This window comes from Coccidioides posadasii, chromosome 4 (assembly GCF_018416015.2).
Source record: "Coccidioides posadasii str. Silveira chromosome 4, complete sequence".
NCBI classification, from domain to species: domain Eukaryota; kingdom Fungi; phylum Ascomycota; class Eurotiomycetes; order Onygenales; family Onygenaceae; genus Coccidioides; species Coccidioides posadasii.
The window spans coordinates 3,403,285-3,427,500 of record NC_089410.1 but is presented as its reverse complement, the minus strand read 5'-3'; the positions used below and the strand labels follow the sequence as shown (position 1 = coordinate 3,427,500).

The window sequence follows — 24,216 nt, the reverse complement described above, 5'->3', positions numbered from 1 at the left end:
TTGCCCGTGGCAAAGTTTTCATGTGGGAAGAACAAGAAGCTTGGATTATCAGACACATAATGGCGGTGGAATTACAAAGCAAACCTTGATCCCCATCCAGGCATGGGCGCCTACCCCCTTTGTATCCTGCAATAATCAACTTCCGGAGGGGATCTTTGGTTTGCCTGCGGCCGCAACAGGGGCCTGAGATTTTTTCTGGCAGCTGATCCCTGCTCCCAGGTCTTCAAGCTCGTGCCTTGCATGTGCCCTAGTCCTGAGCTGACGCCACCATATTCTTCTTGAGTTCACTAGTTAGTCAAGAAACAATGTGCTTCACAAGGCCTTGGGTGGTGAGGAAGACTCTCAAAGTCATAGCTGAAGCAGCACAGCGGCACTAATAGTCTGGAAATTGGTGGTTTTATTTAGGAGACTTAGTTCAAGCTGTTTGATCCTGTATAATTTAATTGCTTGTTCATCTATTTCTATGTTGTCTATGACCTATAATATTTAAATATGTTTTGGATCGGCAAAATGTCCAAAGTCATAATTGGCCACACAGTCATTCTGATTCCAGACCTGTATGACACACATTTTGGAAACCCCGTGCTCAAATAAGTTCCCATATTAGGGATGACTAGTGATTATAGCACTGACTCCTGGATCTCCTACCAGCACCAGCCACGGCCCGCATGCCTCCTGGTCACTCTTTGTCATCTCTTGGGGGCTTTTGGCTTGTAGCTGCCTGTGTTTCCATATTTCTCCTTGACCTTCATTTTGTCTTGATCTTTGTTTCCAGGAGGCATATTAAGGATATTCTTGGATGAGTTCAACATGGGTAAATGCCTACATCAAACACTGTATCATTCCTTGCATGCTCTTCCTCTTGTGCTTCCCTGCCACCCACCATATGTCAACTCTGCCATTAACCAACTTACTGTTGCTGTAGCACCAGCTTTTCAGCTATGTTCCTCCGGTGGAACAGGGTTACCAGAGGGCATGCGACTGCAGAGGAGATCAAGACTATAATCAAGCTGCTTATTTTCCTGACGAAGTTGCTGATTTTCCTTGTGAAGTTGCTCATTTTCCTGACGCAGGCGCTGAATTTCTTCGCGTAGCTAGTATAAATGAGTCAGATTGAGACTATATATGGACAGAGATATCCACAAACCTGAGCACATGGATAATAAGTACCCCAACTAGGGCGAGAGTATTGAGCAGTGCAATAGAGTATCAGTAGAAGCAGCCGACGCCTGGTGACTGGGCTGAAAAGCCAAGGCAGGGAATGAAAAAAGGATACACAATATATCTTGTGAGGTAGGCTCCAAAGCAAGCTCTTGCTACGCGGATGCTGCAGCATATCAAATGGGATGTGATAACTAGACCTGCTCCGCCAATAAAAGAATCGCGTAAATATCTGCGGGATCAATCATGTTGGTACACTTTGGTGTTGCGAGCAGATTTTCATGGGCAGAGCTGTTTGAAGTAGCCCAGCGAGCCTTTTAAACTTCTTTCTGCATTTTGGGCAATGGTACATCCTCTGACTGTGCGCGGGCGAGTTGATATGCGCATTCAGAGCACCTTTTGTCCCAAATTCGGCGTGACATAGATAGCACTCCCAGAAGAAACCATTGTATGCGAGGTCTGTGGCTAGGTATTTTGACACATCCTCCTTGTACCATTCAATCTGTTTGTCGGTAATGATGTGATGTGGTCACGTTGTTGTATAGCATGGAGGATGGAAGTATGATTCACCCCTTTGGCGCAGCGACAAGAACCCAGTTCAAGGTGATGAGTAACGCTGCTTGCTGAAGTGTACTTCTTGCCGCAGAAATGGCAGGGGACACTGGCACCGCGGTGGATTCTGGAGTTAAGATGCTATATCACTCATAAATAGCTGGCATATAAACTGTTGACATAGGTACCTTACCATTCACAGATTGTTTCCATTCTGAAACAAGAGACGACAATTCTTGCAGTAGTTCTTCTGGTGGCCAAGGTCTCTCATATGCTGGTTGGCGGCATTCTGTGTGTGGAACCTTTTGCCACATACATCGCATGGGACCTTGGGTTCTTGATGCCCAAGAGCATCCATGTGCTGTTCACAAGCACGCTGAGTTTTGAATGGATGTGAACATGTCTCGCACTCAAACTCTGGCAACCAGTGATCTGTGTTGTTCATATGCTGTTCACAGGCACACTGGGTGTTGAAATGGTGTGAACAGTTCTCACATTCATAAATAAGCATGATGAGCAGTGAAATGAGCAATGATTGGAATGGGAGAATGACAGACTGGAATAAATTGCAAAGTAGAAGATATGACACAGCACTAATAGAAGGGTGGGTTGACAGGACATGTCATGTGATGAGCTGTCCTGCTCTGATATCAGATCAATCATTCCCTGCCACCTGTTCTCTTCTTTGCATATGGCAGGTTTCTGTCATTATTCTTGTTTCCTGTGGTTCATAATTGATGTCTTCTTGAGGCACCCGAGTCCCCAACAATAACAGATTTCCTAGCTGAGGCTGAAGATAAGATTGAGTGATTGTGGGGCTCCTGTTTTCCTGCACTTGCCATGGCGCGGCTACTTATTAACTAGAAGGATACCTCTATAAATTTATATTGAAGTCTGCGCGGAGTTTATCACTCAAATAATGCAAATGGACAATTACTTACAACTTTCCCAGCATTTCCAAAGCAATGTCTTTGGAAATTTCCAGGATGACAGTAGATTGAAAATAGAAAGGGGTATCTTTGCTTATATGAAAGGCGGTAGGCGGGAGTTGTAGTTAGTGTGGGGAGAGCAACTTCGATTTGCGTCAGCGCGGCCGGTTTTGCGCTCCGCGTCTGATGTGGCTTAGCGCCGCCCTGTTTGGGTTAGGCATCGCCCGCTGTGGTTTAGCGCTGCCCATTCGGGGATGGTGCCCGTGCTGGCGGCTGTGATGTCACCTCGCGTTCGCCCGCCGCGACTATAAAAGCTGCTCCATCTTCCCTCTGTTGTGCACGCACTTCCTCCTCTTTTTCCATCACCCGCTCCTGTCTTCCTTTGTCCTTCACTGCCGGCGATCCTCGGAGCTGAGCGCCCTGTTTCAGCCCCCCTCCTTTTTATCCCGCTCACGGATCCCTGTCTCATTGCCGCGGAATCAACCGCCTCTCAGGCCTGGTGTGATCCATTGAACGCTCCCGCATTTGAACAAACGCTGTCTTTACCATCCTACTGCTTCTCGCGCCCTCTAATTTCTTGCTTTGTCCCCTCCTTTGGAAGCCAGGCATATTTTCACACTTCCTACGCGCTTCCTTGTCAGTCCTTGAGTTTGGTTCCATGACTCTGTGCCTTGCACCCTCCCTCCACTTCGCCTAATCTCTCGGGCTGGGGTGGAGATGTGCCGGAAATTGTGGTACAGCCCCTTCTGGGTCTCTGACCCGATCCCTGTTAGAGAAGGCAGACGACGGATATATTCCAACCGGCAAATCATGGTGGGAAATTTAGTGATAGAATGAGTCCCATGTTCTGCCTAGGATGTTCCAAGTGAGTTGATTTCCGGATACAATCTGTTAGTGTGGCCTCGGCTTGTCTCATGCGACTTAGCACAACGTAATCCAGCTGAAGTCACACACCACTTCCTCCAATAGCCCTGCGTGGATGATGGGGCTCAGCCAGGATATGGAGCACATGTTGAGTGATGGGACTCGAGGGGCCACATCACCTGCAAGATCAGGGCTGGCTGACTTACAATGTCACCCTGCAGCGGTCGTCTCATTCAATTGCAGGAATTGCTTCTGATTTGTCTTCACTCATGGCATTGGGCCTGAAATGTGTCATTTCAACCAACCTTAGCATCTATCTGGGTCAGTGACTGGCAGATTGTGACTGTGGAACTCACTGCTTGGTCACTCTTTCTTGTCAAGACAACATTCTGGCATTACATGGTGCGGTCCTGGTATAGTGTCCCGCCAGGATACAAGTGCACTCATTATTTGACTGGGCTGGGAGGGCTTGGAGGCAGTGTGAAGGTTTGTTTGGAAGGGGGGAAGGAGCACTGCTTCATCTGTTGCGCCAGTGGGTGCAGGACTAGCAGATGCTTCTATATAGACTCCCACTTCCCACTGAAATCCACTGTGGTATTAGACTGCAAGTCATCTTCATTCTTCAGTTGAGCAACATATTCCTTTCAGTTTCAACTTGTTTGTCAACTATACTCCATCTTGCCCCAAACCTCTCACAATCCAAAAACTTCATGGACATTTTCCCTCTGCAAACTTCCTCCCAAACCCCCCAATCCTTATCTTTTGCCTTCCTCACCACAGCTTCCTGCATGTCCCAGTTCCCTCTTCACTCTCTATGCTTTCCCTCCATCACTCTGGCCCTACCCTTCTGCACCAAAAGCACATTCTTTACCTAATTGGCCCTTTGCCAGTGCCCCTCAATGCACATCATTTGAGGACAGTCATCAACCTGAAAGTCAGGCGCGAACAGTTCAGCCAAACAATTTTGACAAGGCCTTTCATGAGATGGAAGGCCTTGACGATAGTGACAGGACAGTTGTGGATTTGACCGCCGACACTGCTACCTGAGAGAATGGTGTGCAACATTCTTCCAATGGGACAAGTGATCCTACAGGTGGGTTCTTTATTCTGCATATCTCCATCTGTTGACAGAAATCAAAATTGATTGTATTTCTAACAGAGATTGCATTCTAGACATCTTAAGGAGAGGCAATGACCTGGGCCAGGATCACAATAATGAGGGTCAACTGATTCTAGATTCACCAGCGGACCCTTTCACTCCCGACTCTGCCGGCCCACTGGAACCACTTGTCAGTGCTGAACATCTGAGCCCTGCGTCGCCTCCGAAGCCGCCCTTGTCAGGGTTGGACAAGCACCCGGATGAAGAAGCATATCAAGAGCTACCACATGGAAGCCAAGGTGAGTTCATGTTGTGCTTCTTTTCCCCACTGGGGCCGTCTTTTTCTCACATGCCCATATAGAAGCGTCCACCACGATCGAAGCAGAGACCAATGCCAGGGTTGGGCGTGCAAATTCCGCTCGTTCCCCGTCAGTGGTCCGCCGCATCGAACCAGAGCGACCGAAAGATGTGACTGGTGCAACTCCACGTAATACTGGGCAGCGGCAATATCCTTTCAGGAGAAGAAGACCGCCATCTGATGCTGGGTCCATGCAGACCATGGTCGCGGTCGTGATTCCGGCATCCAGGGGCCGAGGGACAAGCGACGTCGTTCTCAGGCTGGGCCAGACCGCCATCCTCATGTCATGCCGTGCCGGCTGCTGACCAAGGCGAGAGTGATACAGGCAGCCAGCACGATCCCTCTGACTACTCGGACGACGATTACGCTGCGAATAGCAGTGACGCCAGTGATTCAGTGAAAAAGCCGGTGTCAAAGCGGCGCAAGATCAGCTCGTGGTCAACAGTTACCACATCATGTCCATCTTCGTCTCGGCATCGGTCTCAGCCTCAGATCGCACGAGCCGTCAAGGATCGTGGGAGGCCCAAGTCAAAGTCTCAGAACATGCAGCTAACCAATGTATCGTCACCCAATATTGCCGCGCAGACTGAGAGCTGTCGATGGTTATCCCCCGAAGACATTTCAGCCCTGGTGTCCGCCTTCACACAGAAGCTTCTTGAATACCGTAGGGATCCGTCACCGGGCCCAGCACCCTCCGCGGATGACGAGGAAGCAATGACAGATACCCAGAGCACGAGTGACAGTGAACTGCGTGGGAAACTGGGCACGAAACCATCTTGGTGGACCCGGCATGATGAAGAGCGTCTTATCAAAATGAAGGCGCAGGGTTGGCGTTGGTGAGAGATCGAGCAGCACTTTCCACGCCGGACAAAGGCCTCCCTGCAGCAACGGTGGTCCTTACGCCGGGCTCAGGCGATGGAACAGTCGCCAGCGACTGCTACAAGCACGAGGAAGGAAAAATGTAAGCTGGTCAAACGATTCCCGTAGTCTAGTAGGATGGACAGACTCCTAGTTTAAGCTTAAGGTTTGTCCTGGGGGGAGCAGGGCCACCATGATATTAGAATGAATAGCGGCAATCTTATTTGCGTAAAAGTTGTTGGCATCATCAAGTGAACACTAAGGAGAACATACTTTCATGCTGAGCAATATGGAGCACATCTACACTATGCGAAGAGACAAGTTTGGAACCTGGAATCTAGTCAAAAGGACCATCCAATCACCCAGTCGTCTCTAGCAAATGGGTATTCAAAGTCAAATACAACTCGGACTGAACGCTTCAAGGTCTCAATCTCTACTTGTGCTGCGTTCAAGTACAGAGAGCCGAAAAAGGTTCCAGGATTGGTATGTCAGCGGTAATGAGGAACTACATGGCTTCCTGGCTCTTAATTCTGCTCTGGAAGGTGCGAGTAACCAATAGGACTGTCCACATATTCCTCAAGAAGATGCTCTGCAGGCCAAACAACCTTCCCAGATCCAGCCCCGCCCCGTGAAGTGCTATCCTCCTTTTCTGGGGTATGTGTTGCCTCCTTGAGGCTGAAATCCTCCTTGCTGTTCGTATACCCATGCGATGCCACATGGAATTCCCGCTCCACCTGGTTGTCGTCTTTGAAGGCAAAGGTGCCATGCCAACCTTTGGTATCTTTGACATGCTTGCCTGCGACCGTGGTAGTATCATGCACGTCAGATCTAATACACAGTCTGGTTAGTACTGGATAGCACTTGCACTAAAAGCAAAGCTGGGTATGACCAACCGAATGAGAATCGCCTTAGGAGCCAGCTTTTGGTCTCGAGCTGTCGCATAGGCAAGGGCAACAAGAGCCTTCTTTCGGCTCGCACTCATCGTGTTGCCGGCGTAGAAAAAGAATCTGACAAAGTTCACCCCCCCTGGTGCTGCCATGGTTCAAGTGACGCAACCAACTTAATGTAAGAAGACAGCACTCTCACTCTTGCAGGAGCTCAAATACTGTAGATTGGACTGAAGGGACTGAAAACAGGGCGCATCTTGCCCATTATGAATTCTTTCCTTCCCCCTGGAAAAGAGCGGGGAGGCATCCGCACCCTGTCACTTCGAGCCGCACGAAAACTTGACTGGTCAGATGGGTTGTTGGGCGCTTGGGCTGGTCAGTCTGGAAACCAGCGAATGAGGCGTCGGGCTTTGTTTCTCAGTTTCTTCACACTCTTGACACCAAACAACCATCACCACATCAGCTTGAGATGGCTCGCTCTCCCATCCCTGTTTTCTTGTCGAAGTCCTCACTATACATTCGTCGCTTCCAGAAGTTCGGGTTGAGCTTCTCATCTTCTTATTCCACAATGCTACATGGCGAAGATGACGTCCAATACAACTGGATCAATGGTGCGGAATCGCTTGAAAAATACAAGCTCAGGGGTTATCATCCTATTATGATTGGGGATATGCTACATAAGCGATACCGCATCGTGGATAAGCTTGGTTTTGGAGGCTATTCAACGGTTTGGCTAGCTAAAGACACTCGGTTGAATCACTATGTTGCTGTCAAAGTTGGGATTGCGAACTCGCTTCCGCATGAGTCGAAAATTCTCCGGGCCCTCTTGGTACCACAACCATCGTCTTTGTCCACACACCCAGGACGCAAGTCAATACCATTGCCCCTTGATGAATTCGAGCTACGCGGCCCCAATGGGACTCATCCATGCTACACAATGACTCCTGCGAGATGCAATCTTAGAGAGGTCTCTTTCAGCCGCCTGTTTCCTCTTGAAGTTACACGTGCACTATCAGCTGGCCTCACACTAGCTATTGCATATATGCATTCACAAGGCTATGTTCATGGAGGTTTGTCTCATACAATTGCAATTCTTGATACCAAAATCCTTTTTAACTAATATTTGGTGCATCTTTATTTAGACATCCATCTTCGCAATGTCTTGGTTAAACTACCTTCGAGCTTTGATCAGCTTCCCATCGAGCAGCTATATGAAACATATGGCAAACCGCAGGCAGTCCCAGTCACACGGTGCGATGGAAAACCGCTTCCACCCAATGTCCCAGCAACTGCTGTTATACCACACCACCTTGGTAAAGATGCAGAAGAATTCTCATTGTCTGATGCTGAGGTGCTTCTTAGCGACTTTGGTGAAGCCTTTTCGCCAGCCTTGAATGTCCGCCTTGGGGAAAGTTGCCATACACCATTAGCTATGCGGCCTCCGGAAGCACGATTTGAACCACAGTCTCCACTATCATTTTCAGCAGATATCTGGAGTCTGGCCACAACAATTTGGGAAATTCTTGGCATGAAGGCGATTTTCAGTAGTGAGTTCATAACTGCAGATGAGATTGTGTCTCAGCAGATTGATGTGCTGGGACCAATGCCCTCAAGCTGGTGGGAGCGGTGGGACGAACGGGGCCAGTTCTTCAACCAGGATGGACACCCAAGAAGACCGGGATGTGTGGCCTCCAATTGATGAAGCATTCGAGGAAGGCATACAAAGATATCGACGAAAGCGTGGAATGGGCGTGTTTGAAGTAGATGAAACGGCTGCTATCCTTGATTTGATGCGCCGAATGTTGGCATTCCGGCCGGAACAGCGACCGACAGCTGAGGAAATCCTCAAGTCAGAGTGGATGGTTAAGTGGGCATTGCCTGCACTCACAGCTGCGAGATGAAGTTAATAGGAAAACTATCAATAGTATGCTGTGCTTGTACGAGACCGGTGGTATGCCCCTGGCACTAGAGCAGGTGAGCAGCATGGGATGGGGGAGAGAGGTTATAATAGCCATATGGCAGAAAAGGCCGCTTGGCCTCAAGCACATGGGGTCAAATGACCATCTGTTCGAGCAGCCTGGTGTCCTTGACACCCACTGGAGATCCTTTCACAGCTTGAAAAAAAGTTGAAGATTATCAAACATCAACCAAAAAGAAACTTGGGCAGAGAGAAACCCTCTTCAGAAAGAGTGCAGAATACAGCAATAAATGTGGAGCTGATGTCTATATCATTGTCTATGTGAACAATCAGTACTTCACCTTATACACAAATGGAATCAGCCACTATCAGCTGAGCAAATAGTACATTCTCCAGTCCCAGAGTGGATGCTTTGGCTGACATCAACAGGCCCATCAGTATCCTCTTCCACTTCACATATCACCTGAGGATTGTCGAAGAGCAAAAGGGAAGACAGCAGGGCACTTCAGGAATATTGATATTGTGAATTAACAGAGCTTGGGATATAATAGTCAAACCAATAAAATGCAACAGAATCTTTATCCTCTAGTTTTCAAGCAATACTGGCATCTGTGGCTTCACTCTTGATATCTTTGTTGTCGCTAGGTTAAGCGTTCCTTAAAAGCTTCTAAGTAGAGTAATGGCAACCATGGGCTAACCACGGCATAATGACTGTCGTTTGCTCTGATTCTTCCTGCTTAAGGTCTAAAAAAGAAATCGTGTGGGCGTCGAGGACGCTGAGCCCGGCAACCATATGGCCCTGTCGACCGTGTGGGCGTCAAGGACAGCGGGCCCGTCGACCATATGGCCCTATCGACCTTCTGGGCGTCAAGGACACCGGGCTGCTCGAACAGATGGTCGTTTGACCCCGTGTGCTCGAGGCCAAGCGGCCTTTTCTGCCATATGGCTATTATAACCTCTCTCCCCCATCCCATGCTGCTCACCCCCTCTAGTAGTTAGGACCAGATAGTGACCGACCGGAGGTACTTGTCACAATGTCGCGTCCCCCGAGGTGCAGAAGTGTCCCCAGAAATCGCGTCCCCCCACCATGTTGATTGACATGTACAGCAGCGACGAATCATTTGTCATGACTTCGGGAAATGGACGGGTCCGTGATGCTTGGCAGCATGGGTGGAGAAGGCTGGGTCCAACAGCCTGTGCAGCTCTTCAATCACATTCATCCTCCGCATCACACCAAGGCGGCTACAAGCTCGACAACTGGCAAGAATCGCAGTTATAAACTGTTTGGAATCCTTCCAGGACAAGATCTGATGGCTCTCTGCATTGTTATCTTCAATTTCACGTAAAATCCTTCTGCTTCTGATCCGTCTAGTTCTCTACTCGATACACCAAGGAGCAACCATTATGGCCCGTGCATTCTCTTCAACCGCTCGGACCCTTGTGAGATGGTTGGGCTATGATAAGGAGCTTCTCACGCCGGAGTTCCGGCAGGCGGTAGATCATTATGCGGCCAATGGTGCCGTCAAGGTACGCAACATCCTAGAACGATAATGAAATTCTGTACTCTAAACCTCTCTTAGAAAGTCGGCGAAATCGAATCTATCGAGATTTTGTCAGTACTCCTATATCTCTTTCCTTTGCCCAGCCTACTAGGACGTGCTACTTACGACTGTTCACATAGGCACCGCAACGACAGCAGTAGCCCTATCCATCGATCTCATTACAACCCTAAAGAAAAGAGCTGATTATCAGCGCTCGAGTCAAGCCTACCAATGGGCCGGCTCGAACCCATCACATCTATGCGAACGGTACTGGCACCATCAGAGTTGGCGATAAACGCGAGTATTCGACGTCGGCCACGCAGGGAGGACCCGTGGACATGGCTGCTGAAGAGGGACCTCGGGAATAGAACTTGGTTTGCAGGGGATAAGTTTGTTGCCGGCTTTATCGGGATGCCGGTCGTAGGCTCTTCTATCGTTCTTCTTGCTTTGATGGCTTATGTGACTAGGTCTTAAATTCAAAATCAGATACTAGTATTTCCACATCATTTGGGTTTCTTTCACCTTCTGATCCCTCACTGAATAAAGCAAGTCACAGGTTCTCAAGAGATCCGAGATGGCGGCCCAGATTTGTGATAAAGGCTGAACCAAGGCCGGCATTTTCCTTTTCATGAATGCGCACGGATCCATTCATCTTGCACAAGTTCCTTCGCAGAGCTTCGCTTGCCCGGTTCCCACTGCACCATTTTCCGCATCAGACACAGAAACTTCTCCCTGTCCTCCTGTTGTTCCTTGAGAGCAGTTTCTCTCTCTTCGAGTGGAACTGGATCTTGCAAAGGAATTCCGGCACAAAATTCGCCTAAATAAGTTAGACAGAACGCAGAAGAGTTGAGAAGGGTGAAAAGGGATGTAAGTAGCAATGAAAAGTGGAGGGGAGAAAAGCAGTTTGCCTACCTTCCTCTGAAAAGAATTTGCTCGTCAGCCTACCCTGAGCAAGGAGGTTAGGCGGCGGTGGCCCAAGAAGACCAATCATCTCAGCTAGATGTGCTCTACTTCGGTAGGTCTGGAGTTCCGGATCATGTCCAGTAAACAGAAACTCGCCTTCGAACATATCCCACGCCACACAGCCTGCGTTCCATATATCAACGCTGTATGACCATGGAATCTCGAGGATCACCTCTGGCGCTCGATAGAAGTTTGGTTGGATATCTTCCAAATGCTCATCAACATCTCCAGGCATGGCTGACCCAAAATCGCATAACACAGGGGGGGCAAAGTTCTTTGGCATTGTGAGTTGGCGGGACTCGTAGATGATGCGACCATCATCTAGTTCTTTCCGTGGACAGGGTGTTTGAAGCTCGCTTTCCTCAAAATGGGTGAAAACCGAATCATCAGCAATGCCGAGCATGATGTTATCGGATTTGATGTCACCGTGGATAATCTTGCATTCGGAATGCAAATAGTCCAGTGCTAGAAGGAGATACTTTAGTACAGTTGCCATGACTGGAACGGGTAGCCTGTGAATTGGGTTGCGGCGAAGAAAGGTCAAGACGCTCTCCCATAGGGGAGGATGTACAAGGCATCTGTGTTTATCCGTGGGCCCATTAACATCAAAAGAGTCGAGAAGCATCCGCACAGCTTTGCGACCAGGATGAGATTTCGAGCCTCGCTCCAGGCGTTTGTACATATTGAGCTCGCCATCCAATTGCTGGCTCATGGATGTAGATGTAATGAATATCTTGAGGGTAACATAATTGCAGCGGCTGAAGATGGTTTTAGTTCAGGCATTTAACACAATTTTATGGAGATCGGATCTTACTTCATGTCCCGCGCAAGCCACACTGTCGAAGTTGCTCCATATCCGAGTTTACCAACGACTTGGTATCTCTCATTGAAGACCTCCCCAATGCGAACGGGATAGTACCGCGCGGCGACGTAACCTGGGATTGTCTCTTCTTCGATTTTTTGAGCCAGTGGTATCCGGGGAAAGTTCGAATTGGAAAAGCTTAGGGGCTTCCATCGTCCGAACCGGGGTATGAAATGTAAAAGCGAGGGAAGCATCGATACAAATGCAGTAAAATCAAAGATGACACGGCTGATACAGATTCAAAGAGGTGATGGCGTTGGATTTGATGTCGGTGATGTTAGTTGGCAAACCTCGTGGGTTGGGTGAGCGCTTAGACCTTCATTACTGCTTAATAAGCAGCGCCTAGTGCTAACGTAATCCACAACCGAGTCGGCCACCTCAAAATACATACAAATTTCGACTTTTCACGGGCGATATATATGTGGGGTGACTGGGTGTGGGTGACTGAAGCACTGAATGTTGGAAGGGAGCTGTTTTTGGGTGGTCTTGCGCGCGAAATCTGTGGCCCTGGTCAACAGCAAGACGCTGATCCGTCGCGCGATACACAGGTGATCATGTGGGCGCGCTGGTTGGTGCGTGGCTGCTGGGTGGGGTGGCTGTGGGCCGAAGGCCTTGCGTCGGCGCGTCGCTTTTTGACGCCAAGAACCAGCAGAAACGGCTGCGCCGACGCAAATCGAAATTGTTTAAGAGTACAACAACCCAGCAGTCATACCCAGAAAAGGGAGTTTCAACCATCATCCATCAAAGTCCGTGATGTTGAATGCGAGTGAAGAGGCCCAATATATCAAATCCTCTGATGACAATAATGACCTACTTTGCGGCCTGTTAGTATGTGCTGGCCTTCCAACAATGTGAGCGTACTCCGTACCTGAGTTGTGATTCTCATGTGGCTGACCCCGTGGCTGTGCTGGGAGCCACAAGACGTGTCGCGGTGCCAATGAATGGTTTAAGTAAGGGTCTCAAATTTTCATGTGATTTAAAGGTTCCTCCACAAGTTATCTGGATTGTTGCCTAAATCACAAGTCAACAGATTGAATGAAGAGCTCCTTCATGATGCTCTCAATAACTGCGTCAAAACTTCTGAGTTAATCAAGATGTCTGAAGAATTCCTTCAATCCCGCCATGAACACCTCAGTGTTCCGCTTGCCATCCAGCCCAAGAAGTCCAAATCCATCAAAGGCTCAATCACCGCCCCCAACCCAGCGTCAGACAGCTCCGATGGAAGGAACAAAAGTTGGGAATGGGGAAACAAGCAACTTGCAGTGGTCTTGTCTCCGCCACAACCACCTCCAGTCAAACGTCAAACACGGGCACGCAAGAGAAAGTCAGCTGAAGGAGGCGGGCAACACCCAAAGACCACCTGTGAACAAAAGAAAACGTCTCTTCAGTGCTCAGCCCTGACACATTCCTTCGGTGCGTGCAAAAATCGGGCCACTATTGTACCAGCGTCCCACGGACTCCCGATCTGCTGGATTCACCAAAAACTCGGACAGACTGTAGCCTCTTGTCAGGCAGCGCTTGGAGGCAACCACAAATGCCTCAAAAAGATTCCCTGGTCCGAAAGACGACAACTCTGTTCTGAACACGCGGATTTTCCACTGCCATGCTACATACTGCGTCTACCGACTGAACTTCGTCAGCAGATCTTTTCATATATTCTTGATGACTATCAGAGCCAATATGTTCAATTCTACACATATTACAGTTTTCTGAAAATGGCGCGACTGAATCGTCAAATCTTCGAGGAAGCAAGTGATATACTCTACCGAAACTTTGTATGCAAGATCTATTTACACCATGAAGGAATATACATCTTGCAAAGAAAATGCCTCTCAGTGCGACCTGGTTCCTGGCAGCGTTTCAAACAATTCCGTTTCACGATGGATATATATAGGCGTGGAAAGCACGACGAAACCCTCAGCAACGCTAGGCTTATTGCAGCACAACTCCATGGTGCCAATATTAAGCTCCATATTTCAGTTGCATCATTCGGCAGTCACCTTCTAGACATTCATAACACTTATAACGTCTTACCCTTGTACTTGGATGCATTTCAGCATTTACGGAGAGTGCGGGAAGCCCGAGTGACAATACATCCCGATCCTTCTGTGAAATTGAAGGAACTCGAAGAGCGGGCGGGATTGTCAGAGGAGACCATGGCCATTTCATTGAGGTGGAGAAGACTCTACAAAGAATGGATTGAAGTGCTGGAGGGCTTCTGAACTCTTTGATTACAATTGAGGTTGATAGGTGGAGCTGCCATTGGTAGCTTTGTCGAGAAAGGTGTGAGGGGAGACTGGTGCCAGGGTGTACAGATTTTGGACTCAATTAACTACCTGTTTCTGGATCTCAGACAACAATTCCCACTACCCTAATACATTTCCAACAAATCCAACCCTCCAAAGTCTCGCAAATCTTCTAATGTCATCTCGACAGACACTTCATATCCGCTGGATACCTTTTTCACTGTTCGCCCAGAGGACAGGATTCCAATGAAGCCGTCGGGGCTCACCGCCTTGTCCAGTCTGATCAGACCATCTAGAAGCTGTCAGAAATGCATTGCTTTGAGGTTGAACGGGAATGGATGACTTGCCCGAAGTTCCCAGTCCACAATAGGGTGGCGCCAACTTGTCATTCTTGATGTCCATTCTGTCTTCTACTCGATACTTCTCCTTTCTGTTTCTCCTCGATACAAGTCTGGCTATCTTCGCTCGGGAGACCAGCAAGATAATGTACTCCATCTTCAAGTACAGTTTTACAATCCCGCCCAATCCAAGATAAGAAGGGACCTGCTTCATAGCACTGACTTCCATCTCCTGGCCCAACTCCACTTTAATCAAAGGAAGACCTTCAACCTGTGAAATTTCCGCAATCGGGTCTAATCGGCCTGGATGATGATCGCAAGGTTCAGGAGACAATGTGTATTCTGAGTGGTCGCTCATGGTGCTGATGACAAAAACTGTGTCACCGGACAATAACTGTGAAGTGGATAGAGACAATTTCACTGACACAGGTTCCACCAAAGCCGTGTCATGCTTTGTGTGTCTGCGCCGCTCCTTCTTCTCCTTGACCTCCGCGGGATTGTAAAACCGGAACGGGTCTATTTCTGTCAAGAGATTGTTTGCTGAGGAATTATCAATGGAGAGAACAGGTGAGGCAGCAGGAGGTTGCAGGCCTTTATAGATGGGAAATTCCCAGAAAAAGTCATCATGCATTGAGTTACTGTAAAGTGGCATTGATGCAAGATGCAAAAGCCAGGATTGTGATTCAGACAGGGAACTGCCCAAAACAGCAATTGCACCAGACTGTAATGGTCTGGGGCAGAGCAGCGCAGCGAACTCAGTGACTAGACAATGGATTACCACAAAAGGCAAGGGAACATCAGCAAAAGCCAGGGATTTTGTCCCGCTTGCATGTCTTGCTCAATACCATAGTTGCGCCTGATTCAAATGTTGTTGGTGCAATGGCGCAGTGTAAGTTCCAGCAATTGCCTGGCTGCCAGTGCTAACACCTTCTGTACTTGCTAAGCATGCATTTGCTCTCAAGTGGAACTCGGTGTTTATCTCCTGCACATCGTGTGTACAATCTCCGCGGAGTGCACGGCTCTGAATCGCCCTAGAATCCCTGACACGGACCATCCAACAGCGCGTGAAGCGGTGCACAGCGGCCAATATTCCAACCGGCACGAAACCATTGTGCTGTGTAAGCCATTACTGGTTGGACAAGTTTCACACATTAAGCTGAACATGAAGCAAAGCTTGCTTGACGGGAACCTGCTGGGGAACATTGCTGACAATTTCCGGGGCTGGAGCACCTTGGAGTTTTCCGCATCTTCGCCACTGCGGGATTTTTGTCATTGGGTGAAAGTGTTTGAGGTCGTATTCATAGGAGCGCGCACCAACATGGCTCTGGGGTGCTTCCCTCAAGCAGTTCTTGTTGGTCAAGAGAACTTCGTCTGAGGGCTAGTTGTGCCAGACCGTGAGCCAAGGCAAATGGGCATGGTGATGATCTTGAGGGCCCGCGAATGAGATTTTGACAGGTGTCCTGGGGGCAGGAGAGGGATCATGGACTACGTCAGATCAGCCCGCGTTGCCGGGGACACGTGCGAAAGTACATCGCCCAAGAAGGTCGGAACCAGACCAGGGATATTGGAAATGGATACCAGAATCGTCGGGGCAGAGCACGCCAGAGGGGGAAGGATGGTGCAGGACCCAGATCCAGTGATGTAAGGGGGCCCTGGGAGGGGTGAGAGGAAGGACAAAGGGGCAGAGGGTGTGAAAAAGCCCAAGCATGCAGCGACACCTGAAGGCACGCGTAGAGTGCTAGAAGGGTAGAAGTGACAACAGGTGAGCACCGGTGGAGGCGTGGGTGAAGGTAGGTGAAGGAGCAAGGAGGATGAAAGATCGAAAAACAGAGGGATTACAGCGCTGTATTTATACGCGACGGGCGGCGAGGGCAGGGCGGCGGCAGGGCGCTAGACTGGATCAGGGGCTGCCTGACTGAGGCGCTTTGATGGAGGACTCATATGCTTGTCATTCACTAAGCTACCTAAAGGGGAATCTCGGCTCCATACCAGAAAAAGGAGCTTTTCTGTTAGGTAATCCAACTAGCACCTCGCTCACGTGACCCACATAGGTTAGCCGAGATTCCCTTTTAGGTAGCTTAGTGAATGACAAGCATACGAGTCCTCCATCAAAGTCCTCCGCTGTCTGCATGCATCTCCCAAGTTCTCACTAACCACCACCCCTTTAGGGATTGATTATTCAGCTGTATAAAGAGAGACTACGTCCAGAAAATGGACCTTATCACTCAACACAGAATAAAGAAGGAGGCGCAAGGATTTATTGCCTCCATTGATCAATCTGCTGTCTGCGAGCTAGCAACACCATTCCATCCGGCGAAGAAGCGCCTGTCGAATATTTGGTGAAGTGAGAAAGGCGGGTTCAATGTCTGCTTTCCAGTCGAATTTACAGATTCACCGGTGAGAGATGGATGGTCTGAATCCCGATTCTGCCGCGCTTGGCTTTTCCAGAGGAAAAGCTACGCGGTGAAATTGCTACAGTTTGTCAGGCTGTCCTTTTATCTGTCAATGCAGTTTTAAATATGCACCTAGACATTTCTTGTGGCTCACATAAACCAACCATAGATTCATCGCGGAAAAATCTACAATATGTATCCCCTGCTTACATGGGTATTCAATTAAACAAGACAATCCACTTGGCCTCCCATTTATGCTGCTGGATTATGTGGAAGGAAGGTCCCTCTTCACTGTGGAAGTTTAAAAGCTTCCAGATCACGAACAGTGCGAATTTTTCAGCAAACTTGGTGATATCTATATCCAGCTGTTCCAGCACCAGTTTGACTGGATTGGCACTCTGACCTTGGATGCGGATGACGAGCATTGGATTTTTGATCACAATCAACCACTTTCAGTTATTAATGAACAACCAGACCCTTGCAGTAATTGAGCCATGCCACTGGATAGCACCTAGTCAAACATTTCATTCAACAATAGATTATGCCTATACAATGCACCAGGCTTTGCTTGATGACTTTTATCAGCAGAGAGACAGTATTATAGGCAAAGATGATGCCTGCTCATACATCTACAGCTTGCACAAACTCCATCAATTTTTGATGGAGTGGGTAAAGCCTGAATACAACTATGACCCATTCATTTTGATGCATGGTGATCTACAGTCTGCTAACATACTTGTTGATGATAACCTAAATATTGTCTCTGTGTTGGACTGGGAGTGGAGCTACACCATCCCTGTACAGATGTTTATTCCTCTCTCCTGGCTTGATGGCCTTGAGTTGGTAGGAAACGCAAAAATGCCCCACTGACTGCTCTATAAAAGCACACTGTTTACTTTGGAAATGGGAACAAGACAATGTGAGAGTGAATATCATCCAGAGTGTTGGTATCTTGACAACCTCCCATTGGCCAAAATATGGAGGAAAATCCTCCGATCTTCTGACCTTTTTATTGCACACGGGCTCTTGCAACCCCTTTACCTTGGTAACCTGTACTGGTCTGTGCTTGAATATGATTATTATGGGAATGACCAAATTCATTTTGAAAAGAGAATGAATGATTTCTTCAGCCTAGAGATACACAAGCCAGAGTTGGAAGCAGTACAGCAGAAACTTTAGGAACTTGAAGGGTTTGAAGTAGAATGTGATATGCTTGGAATTGAAAGAGAGAGACAAGAGACTGAAAAGAGTGGGAACAACCATTCAAACAATACCCTTGGGAAACCAAATGCTGATTCACCTGCATCTTTGCATTGTCTGAGAACTAGCCTCAAAAGCCTTGTACTGAAACTCCCATGGCTAACCCAAACAATGACACATTAGCACTGGGCATTTATCAGGACCACGCTCATTGCAGCTTGCTGTGTCATTATCATATGTCAGTGAAAGTGATCGAGCGTATTTGTTCAAGGCTGCAAAAGCTGAATGGAGGATTTGATTGCAACAATTCGATCAGTAGTATTGATAAAATCTTTCTGGTGCTGAGCTATCTCTTCATCAATTGTGAGTGTTGTCACGCCTGTGCGGGCGCCCCGCGCGTTGCGGGCGCTTGTTGAGAGCTGTTCTAACTCCTCGCAGTGCAGGTTGAGATCGTTTATGAAGCTATTAAGTTGGGCTAGGCGTGCTTTGAGTTGTTCGAGTTCCATTTTCTTCGCCTCCGGCTCAGCAATGATGTCTTGACCAGGCCTTCATCCCTAAGCATGTGGAGGTATCTAGAGTTCCTTAATCATTCTCTTGACCTCTGAAGTTTCTCGCCGTCCTTCCTCGTCAAACCCTCCCACTTCCATCTTAGATACGGCATCACAAACAAATTCATAACCGGCGAAAGCAACGCATCAAACACGCCCCAACCTCTCTTGGGCGACGGCCCCTGCATATTAGCAAACAAGACAGACGCCGCCATCGAGTCCTCGCAGATAATAAAGTCGCCTCTGTCAACTGCATGGATGATCAGACTCGCGACCTTGTCCGATGACGGGAACTTGGCCTTGAGCTGCTCGATCGGGTGGTTCAGCCCCTGAATTGTCTTGTTAAGGGCTACTTTCGTTTGCTGCTCCTTCATGAAGCCTGGCGAGACGAAGTCGCCTGGGAACGCGATGTGGATTGAGTAGGTTGATGCCGCGCAGTCGTTGCGGAGCAGTTCTATCCGGAGTGTGTCCGCCAGGGCACGCACGGCGCACTTGGCCGCTGCGAGGCAACACGGCTGCCTCTCAGTTTACGCCGTCTCCCATCTATCATGACAACAAAGACTGCGACTTACTTGTGTAGGCAATTGAGCCCGGTAACCCTAAGAATGCAGCAGCACTGTTGATGAAGATGATCCGCCGGTGCCTCTGGCGGGTTGGTTTGCGTACTGATGCATCATCGGCGATCCAGATATCCAGCATGGATTTTGCGGCGTATGCGGCGGAATAGTAGTTATTCCGCATGCAATCTTCGAGGTCCTTTGCAGTGATATCAACAAAGAAGCCGTTTTGGCCATGGTTGCCACCGGCCACACAGTACAAAATATCTGCGGGCCGAGGCTGCCTCTTGAATGCCTCATCGACCTAGGGAAAGCAGATCAGTTGATCTACATTCCAGAGGTAATTAGCATCTGGATCGGGAAAAAGGCGATTACCATCTGGGCATCACCCATGTTGATAGTGACGGTGTTGATATCTTGGTTTCTGTTCGGACATGTCGCAAGGATTTCCTCCTTCGTTTCCTCTAGTGGAGCCGAACGGCGGGAGAAAAGGGTAATGTGAGCACCTGGCTATTATCAGTACAGAAGAGGGGTTCAAGTGGACGAATTGGTAACCCACCACGCGCGGCCAGCTGTTTGGAGATGGCTTTTCCCAATCCCCCAGACCCCCCAGTCACGAACACGGTCTGCTCATGATAATCGTGTTTGTATAAAGTCTCCAAGCAGAACACCTAGGATCAAGATATGGTCTCCTACCTTGCCAATCAGATCTTGTTTCATTTTCTTTCTCGCGTCAACTTTATCGGTTTCGGTCGCTTCCTGGTGACGGGCAAACTGGATGTGCTGGGAGAGATTCACGAGAGTTATTCTTCACCCGGGGAATGAACAGCTGCTTTCAGGCTGGACGGGTCTTTATTCCGTTATCGTCCAAAGTTTCCATCCAGCGCAAGCTACTCCACGGTAGGTGGTGGTGTCAGCGAGAACGGCCCCCGACCCGCCGCCACGGGTCCCGCGCCCGGAGTTGCAGTGTGCTGCACCCATATATGCCTACGTTTTGTTCTTATTTTCCTTAATCCAAAGTTTTTTAGATACATAATTTCAATCTAGCTCTGAGAAGAGTATATTGTGTGCCGCCAGGCATGGCGAGATCCGTGCCGTTCCCAACGGGGATGTTCAGCTGCACGAGGGGGAACAATGCCACGTCTTCGTCTTTTTGCAAGGTTGCGCCGCATTCGGGTTCGCAGACCCCATGATACCCAAACCTCTATTAGCAGTAGAAAAGCAGCAAAACAAAAAAAGAAAAAAAAAAAAAAATACAATCCAGACACAGAGAACAAAGGAAAGGGGGAAAAAATGCTGTTGACTGCCTCTAGGTACCTGGACAAGCAGCTAAACAACTCCTCGTCAATGGATAGGACCTTAGGGATTGGCGCAAAAGTGCGGGTTGTTTGGACCTTTCTCTGCAGGGAAGACAGTTCCAGCCAATCCAACCAGCATGCCCCCCTGTGAGCAAACAACCGAGCCGACACAGAAAACACCACCGGGCAACTTATGGGTCATCCTGCTTGGATCGCATGCAGGTACCAGGATGTATAATTATCGAGGCATTTAACTAACTAACCCAGTGATGCACAGGCCACATCAACAGAGATCTGGAAGAATAAATGGCCCGATCCTGGAGTGAAACAAAAGGGGGTATTTCCAGATGCAACGCAGAAAATCTATTCAAGCTTTCGCAACTGCTCTTATTTGGCTCCTGCTCAGTCCCACAGGGCATTTTTCTGCCCACATGCTAAGGCGCCAAGGGCGTCCAAACTTCGCCCTCTCGCGGCTGATCGACTGATTGCCAGGCCTCCCCAGCTCCACAACGCCCACAAATCAACCCGCACGCTTGCTTGAGTAGTAATCACTCCGTCAGATTGAGGAAACTAGTTGATGTGCTCGGAGACTCGAGCTCCCATACTACAATGGGCCATTCAAAGGCCAACGCCAGTCCAGGTGCCGATATATCCCAGCTGCCAATCTAAAAGAACCGGACTTGGAAGAATACTTTGAAAAAGCTGAGGATGTTGAAATAGTGACGGAGACTGTGGAGTGACACTCTCCCGAAGAGCCAAATGGGGTGGACAATACTGAACCGACGCCAAAAAAGTCACTGTCCTGTAAACTTGCCTTCATAGGGCTTGCGGCGATCCTTTTTGTTCTTCAGGTGGATGCAACTTGCCTGGGGATTGCCCTTCCAGTGAGCCATAACATTCTTCCTGATCTATATGCCACTCATGTCGAATCCTGATGCCCATAGATAGACAATAGCTGGTGAACTGAAGGGCACGAGTCTAGAGTCATTCTGGGCAAGCCTGGCCTACACCTTATGTGGTCTGGCAATGCAACTGGTTTGGGCCAGTATCTCCAACGCGTTCGGTCGAAAGCCCCCTCTCTATGTATCCATAGCATTGTTCTTTATCGGTTCCATCATTTTTGCTGTTGCACAAAATATGAGCACCATTATTGCTGGACGGGTCCTTCAAGGCCTCGGTGGTGGAGGAATTGACGTTCTGGTTCAGGTGATTCTTGCGGATATGACGACACTGGAGGAACGTTCAAAATATCTTGGCTTGATGTCCATTCCTACCGCCATTGGCATTATCATGGGGCCCATTATTGGCGCGCTTTTTGCTACATATGCTACCTGGAGATGGATTGGATGGGTCAACCTGCCATTTCTAGGAATCGGGACACCTTTGGTGTTCTTCTTCCTCAAGCTTCGACCCGTCCCGCTCGATGCTACGCTCTCCAGGAACTTGAACCGCCTCGACTGGATTGGTATGGCGCTCGTTGTTGTTGGAATCACGATTTTTGTTGTACCACTCAGTTGGGCGGGCTCTTTATTTCCATGGGTCTCCTGGCAAACTCTCCTTCCAATGTTCTTGGGAGTTGCAGTGCTTGTTGTCTTTATCCTCTACGAGGCAAGGCCTGCGGCGCCCATCATTCCCCATCGACTCTTCCACTCAAAGACCGGAAATGTGATGCTGGTAGGAGGCTTCATCCATGGCATGGTTCTGGTCTCCCTTTTACAATACTTGCCCTTGCTCTACCAAGCCGTGGAGCTCGAGACCGCAATCTTATCTGCTGTCTCCCTGCTGCCCACTGTCGTTGTCAGTGTGGTATTCGCGGCCATCTCAATGATGATGGTCCCCTTTTTCGGAGGATATGTATGGCTTCTACAACTTTCATGGGCCATCCTTACGCTGGGAACCGGCTTGTTGGCCCTCTTTGATGTGGGGTCCTCGTCAGCCATGCTGTACGGGCTTCCAATTCTCTGGGGGCAGGGCGTTGTGTTACTATGTCTCAATATTCTCCCCATGCAAGCGAGTGTCAAGAATGTCGACGACACAGGCTCAGCTATCGGGCAGTTTCTCACCATTCGCATGTTTGGAGGTCTTATCGGCCTCACAATCTCTTCAGCAATTTTCAACAATGTTTTCGCAAAGTCAATCTCTGATACTACAGTCCAGTTGACGGGAGCCTTAGTACCTCTGAAAGATGTCTCCAATGCTGTGAACTTCATTGACAAGTTGAGATCATTAGAAGTCTCTCTTACAACACTGCATCAGGTTTTGAGAGTCTATCTGAAGTGCTTCCAGACGATTTTTTATACAATGACCGGCCTGAGTGGACTGGGATTGATGACTTCAGTGTTCCTGGATGACATTGAGCTGAAGGGGCAGAACCTTGGGAGTCAGCGCTTTGAGGAATAGTCAAAGAGAGGGAAGGATAGCCCCTCATGTTGATATTTACATGTAAATGAATGGATATAAAAGAATCTTTGCTAATACCATGCAAAACTCACTGATTTCATACTCCTTCTAGTTACCTCATCATTAGAATTGTAAATGTCCATTTATTCCCAAAGATATTTTGGAGATAGTAAGTGCAATTGGCTTAAAATATTTAATTCGTAACTTGCTTATGTTGTCATGGTGCCATGATGGCCTGCGGGCTGCAAGAACAAATCCCATGTTTGTAAGGAGTGGATATCGGCCGCCTCCAGAAAATGGTCCAATTCTCTTGTGGCCTCAGCAAAACTCCAGGTGAAAGGGGCTTTGCATCAAATAGCATTGCGGTCTCGAGTCAACCTCGCGATCGGAACCCGCAAGACCAAAGGTTACGCTAGACGGGATCCGAGATTAACCACCCAGGGTCTTTCTAATGAAAGGTCTGGAACTTTGACAATCATCATGAGATAAAATCGGGATAGAATGTAAATGATACAGTGCCTTTATTGATCCATAAAGTTTTCACTTCCATTGAAGGAACTTGGTTATCCTGACTCTCCTCTCAACTCTTATCTATTTCCGCCGCTAACGTATCATCGGGTAATTTTCAAAGTCTCACCCATGTGGCGAGTTCCCACGGATATTCCCCAAGTCGCTGTCCCCAATGGGCTTAAACTTGCGGAAGTGACAATGGACACACCGTTGGATGAAGTATTCAAGCATTGGAAGGAAAGCGGCGCAGTCATCCTGAAAAATATACTTACCCCAGCGGAAGCGAGCCAGATCACGACCGAACTGGAATCGTGCCTCGACTCTATCCAAAGAGGCTCATTAGTTCCCCATCCCGACCTCTCAGCCTTCCACGGCCCCAAAACCAAGCGAGCGGGTGATCTTATTAACCACAGCGCCACCTTCCGAGAGCAGATTCTTGAAAATGACTTTATTCACGCCATCTGCAAGCGATGCTTCAGCGAAGGCGGGCATAATGGAGACTACTGGCTCTCAACAGCCTCGACTCTCAATGCGTCAGGACCACAGCCGCCGCAGGTGTTGCATCGCGATTTGACGTCCTATCCACCATACGCCCAGCTCGGACCCGAGGGCACAGAGGCTAAGATCAGCTTCCTCTTTGCGTTTTCCGACTTTAGGGAAGACAACGGCGCAACGCGAATCATCCCGGAAGCAACAAATGGCCCTTCCACCAGCGCGGCAATATGAAGCAGACG

At 48.7% G+C, this 24,216-nt stretch overlaps 10 protein-coding genes across 10 annotated transcripts; 6 read left to right on the top strand and 4 right to left on the bottom strand.

Annotated features, from left to right (window-relative positions):
* Nucleotides 1-4,557: 4,557 nt before the first annotated feature.
* On the top strand, nt 4,558-5,803 carry D8B26_007994 (uncharacterized protein; the record flags this gene model as incomplete). The annotated part of the gene is made up of 4 exons (XM_066125715.1): nt 4,558-4,603; nt 4,680-4,904; nt 4,967-5,092; nt 5,193-5,803. The coding sequence occupies 4 exons, from the start codon at nt 4,558-4,560 to the stop codon at nt 5,801-5,803; spliced, it is 1,008 nt and encodes a 335-aa protein (XP_065981799.1).
* Nucleotides 5,804-6,345: 542 nt separating this feature from the next.
* On the bottom strand, nt 6,346-6,860 carry D8B26_007993 (uncharacterized protein; the record flags this gene model as incomplete). The annotated part of the gene is made up of 2 exons (XM_066125714.1): nt 6,346-6,649; nt 6,715-6,860. 2 exons carry the CDS (start codon nt 6,858-6,860, stop codon nt 6,346-6,348), a joined length of 450 nt encoding a protein of 149 aa, XP_065981798.1.
* Nucleotides 6,861-7,276: 416 nt separating this feature from the next.
* On the top strand, nt 7,277-8,609 carry D8B26_007992 (uncharacterized protein; the record flags this gene model as incomplete). The annotated part of the gene is made up of 3 exons (XM_066125713.1): nt 7,277-7,778; nt 7,851-8,255; nt 8,323-8,609. 3 exons carry the CDS (start codon nt 7,277-7,279, stop codon nt 8,607-8,609), a joined length of 1,194 nt encoding a protein of 397 aa, XP_065981797.1.
* Nucleotides 8,610-9,422: 813 nt separating this feature from the next.
* On the bottom strand, nt 9,423-12,186 carry D8B26_007990 (uncharacterized protein; the record flags this gene model as incomplete). Its single annotated transcript, XM_066125711.1, has 4 exons — nt 9,423-10,225; nt 10,294-10,984; nt 11,080-11,888; nt 11,945-12,186. 3 exons carry the CDS (start codon nt 12,184-12,186, stop codon nt 10,794-10,796), a joined length of 1,242 nt encoding a protein of 413 aa, XP_065981795.1. The 3' UTR covers nt 9,423-10,225; nt 10,294-10,793.
* Nucleotides 10,031-10,371, top strand: D8B26_007991 (uncharacterized protein; the record flags this gene model as incomplete). The annotated part of the gene is made up of 3 exons (XM_066125712.1): nt 10,031-10,153; nt 10,207-10,238; nt 10,308-10,371. The coding sequence occupies 3 exons, from the start codon at nt 10,031-10,033 to the stop codon at nt 10,369-10,371; spliced, it is 219 nt and encodes a 72-aa protein (XP_065981796.1).
* Nucleotides 12,187-13,086: 900 nt separating the features above from the next.
* D8B26_007989 (uncharacterized protein) lies at nt 13,087-14,214 on the top strand (the record flags this gene model as incomplete). The annotated part of the gene is made up of 1 exon (XM_066125710.1): nt 13,087-14,214. The coding sequence occupies one exon, from the start codon at nt 13,087-13,089 to the stop codon at nt 14,212-14,214; it is 1,128 nt and encodes a 375-aa protein (XP_065981794.1).
* A 219-nt stretch (nt 14,215-14,433) lies between these two features.
* D8B26_007988 (uncharacterized protein) lies at nt 14,434-15,228 on the bottom strand (the record flags this gene model as incomplete). Its single annotated transcript, XM_066125709.1, has 1 exon — nt 14,434-15,228. The coding sequence occupies one exon, from the start codon at nt 15,226-15,228 to the stop codon at nt 14,434-14,436; it is 795 nt and encodes a 264-aa protein (XP_065981793.1).
* Nucleotides 15,229-18,755: 3,527 nt separating this feature from the next.
* Nucleotides 18,756-20,157, bottom strand: D8B26_007987 (uncharacterized protein; the record flags this gene model as incomplete). Its single annotated transcript, XM_066125708.1, has 5 exons — nt 19,971-20,157; nt 19,834-19,900; nt 19,650-19,780; nt 19,290-19,578; nt 18,756-19,216 (listed from the first exon to the last, which is right to left on the bottom strand). Exons 1-5 carry the CDS (start codon nt 19,992-19,994, stop codon nt 18,756-18,758), a joined length of 972 nt encoding a protein of 323 aa, XP_065981792.1. The 5' UTR covers nt 19,995-20,157.
* Nucleotides 20,158-21,598: 1,441 nt separating this feature from the next.
* On the top strand, nt 21,599-22,972 carry D8B26_007986 (uncharacterized protein; the record flags this gene model as incomplete). The annotated part of the gene is made up of 1 exon (XM_003067446.2): nt 21,599-22,972. One exon carries the CDS (start codon nt 21,599-21,601, stop codon nt 22,970-22,972), a length of 1,374 nt encoding a protein of 457 aa, XP_003067492.1.
* A 639-nt stretch (nt 22,973-23,611) lies between these two features.
* D8B26_007985 (uncharacterized protein) lies at nt 23,612-24,208 on the top strand (the record flags this gene model as incomplete). Its single annotated transcript, XM_066125707.1, has 1 exon — nt 23,612-24,208. The coding sequence occupies one exon, from the start codon at nt 23,612-23,614 to the stop codon at nt 24,206-24,208; it is 597 nt and encodes a 198-aa protein (XP_065981791.1).
* Between the last annotated feature and the right edge of the window lie 8 nt (nt 24,209-24,216).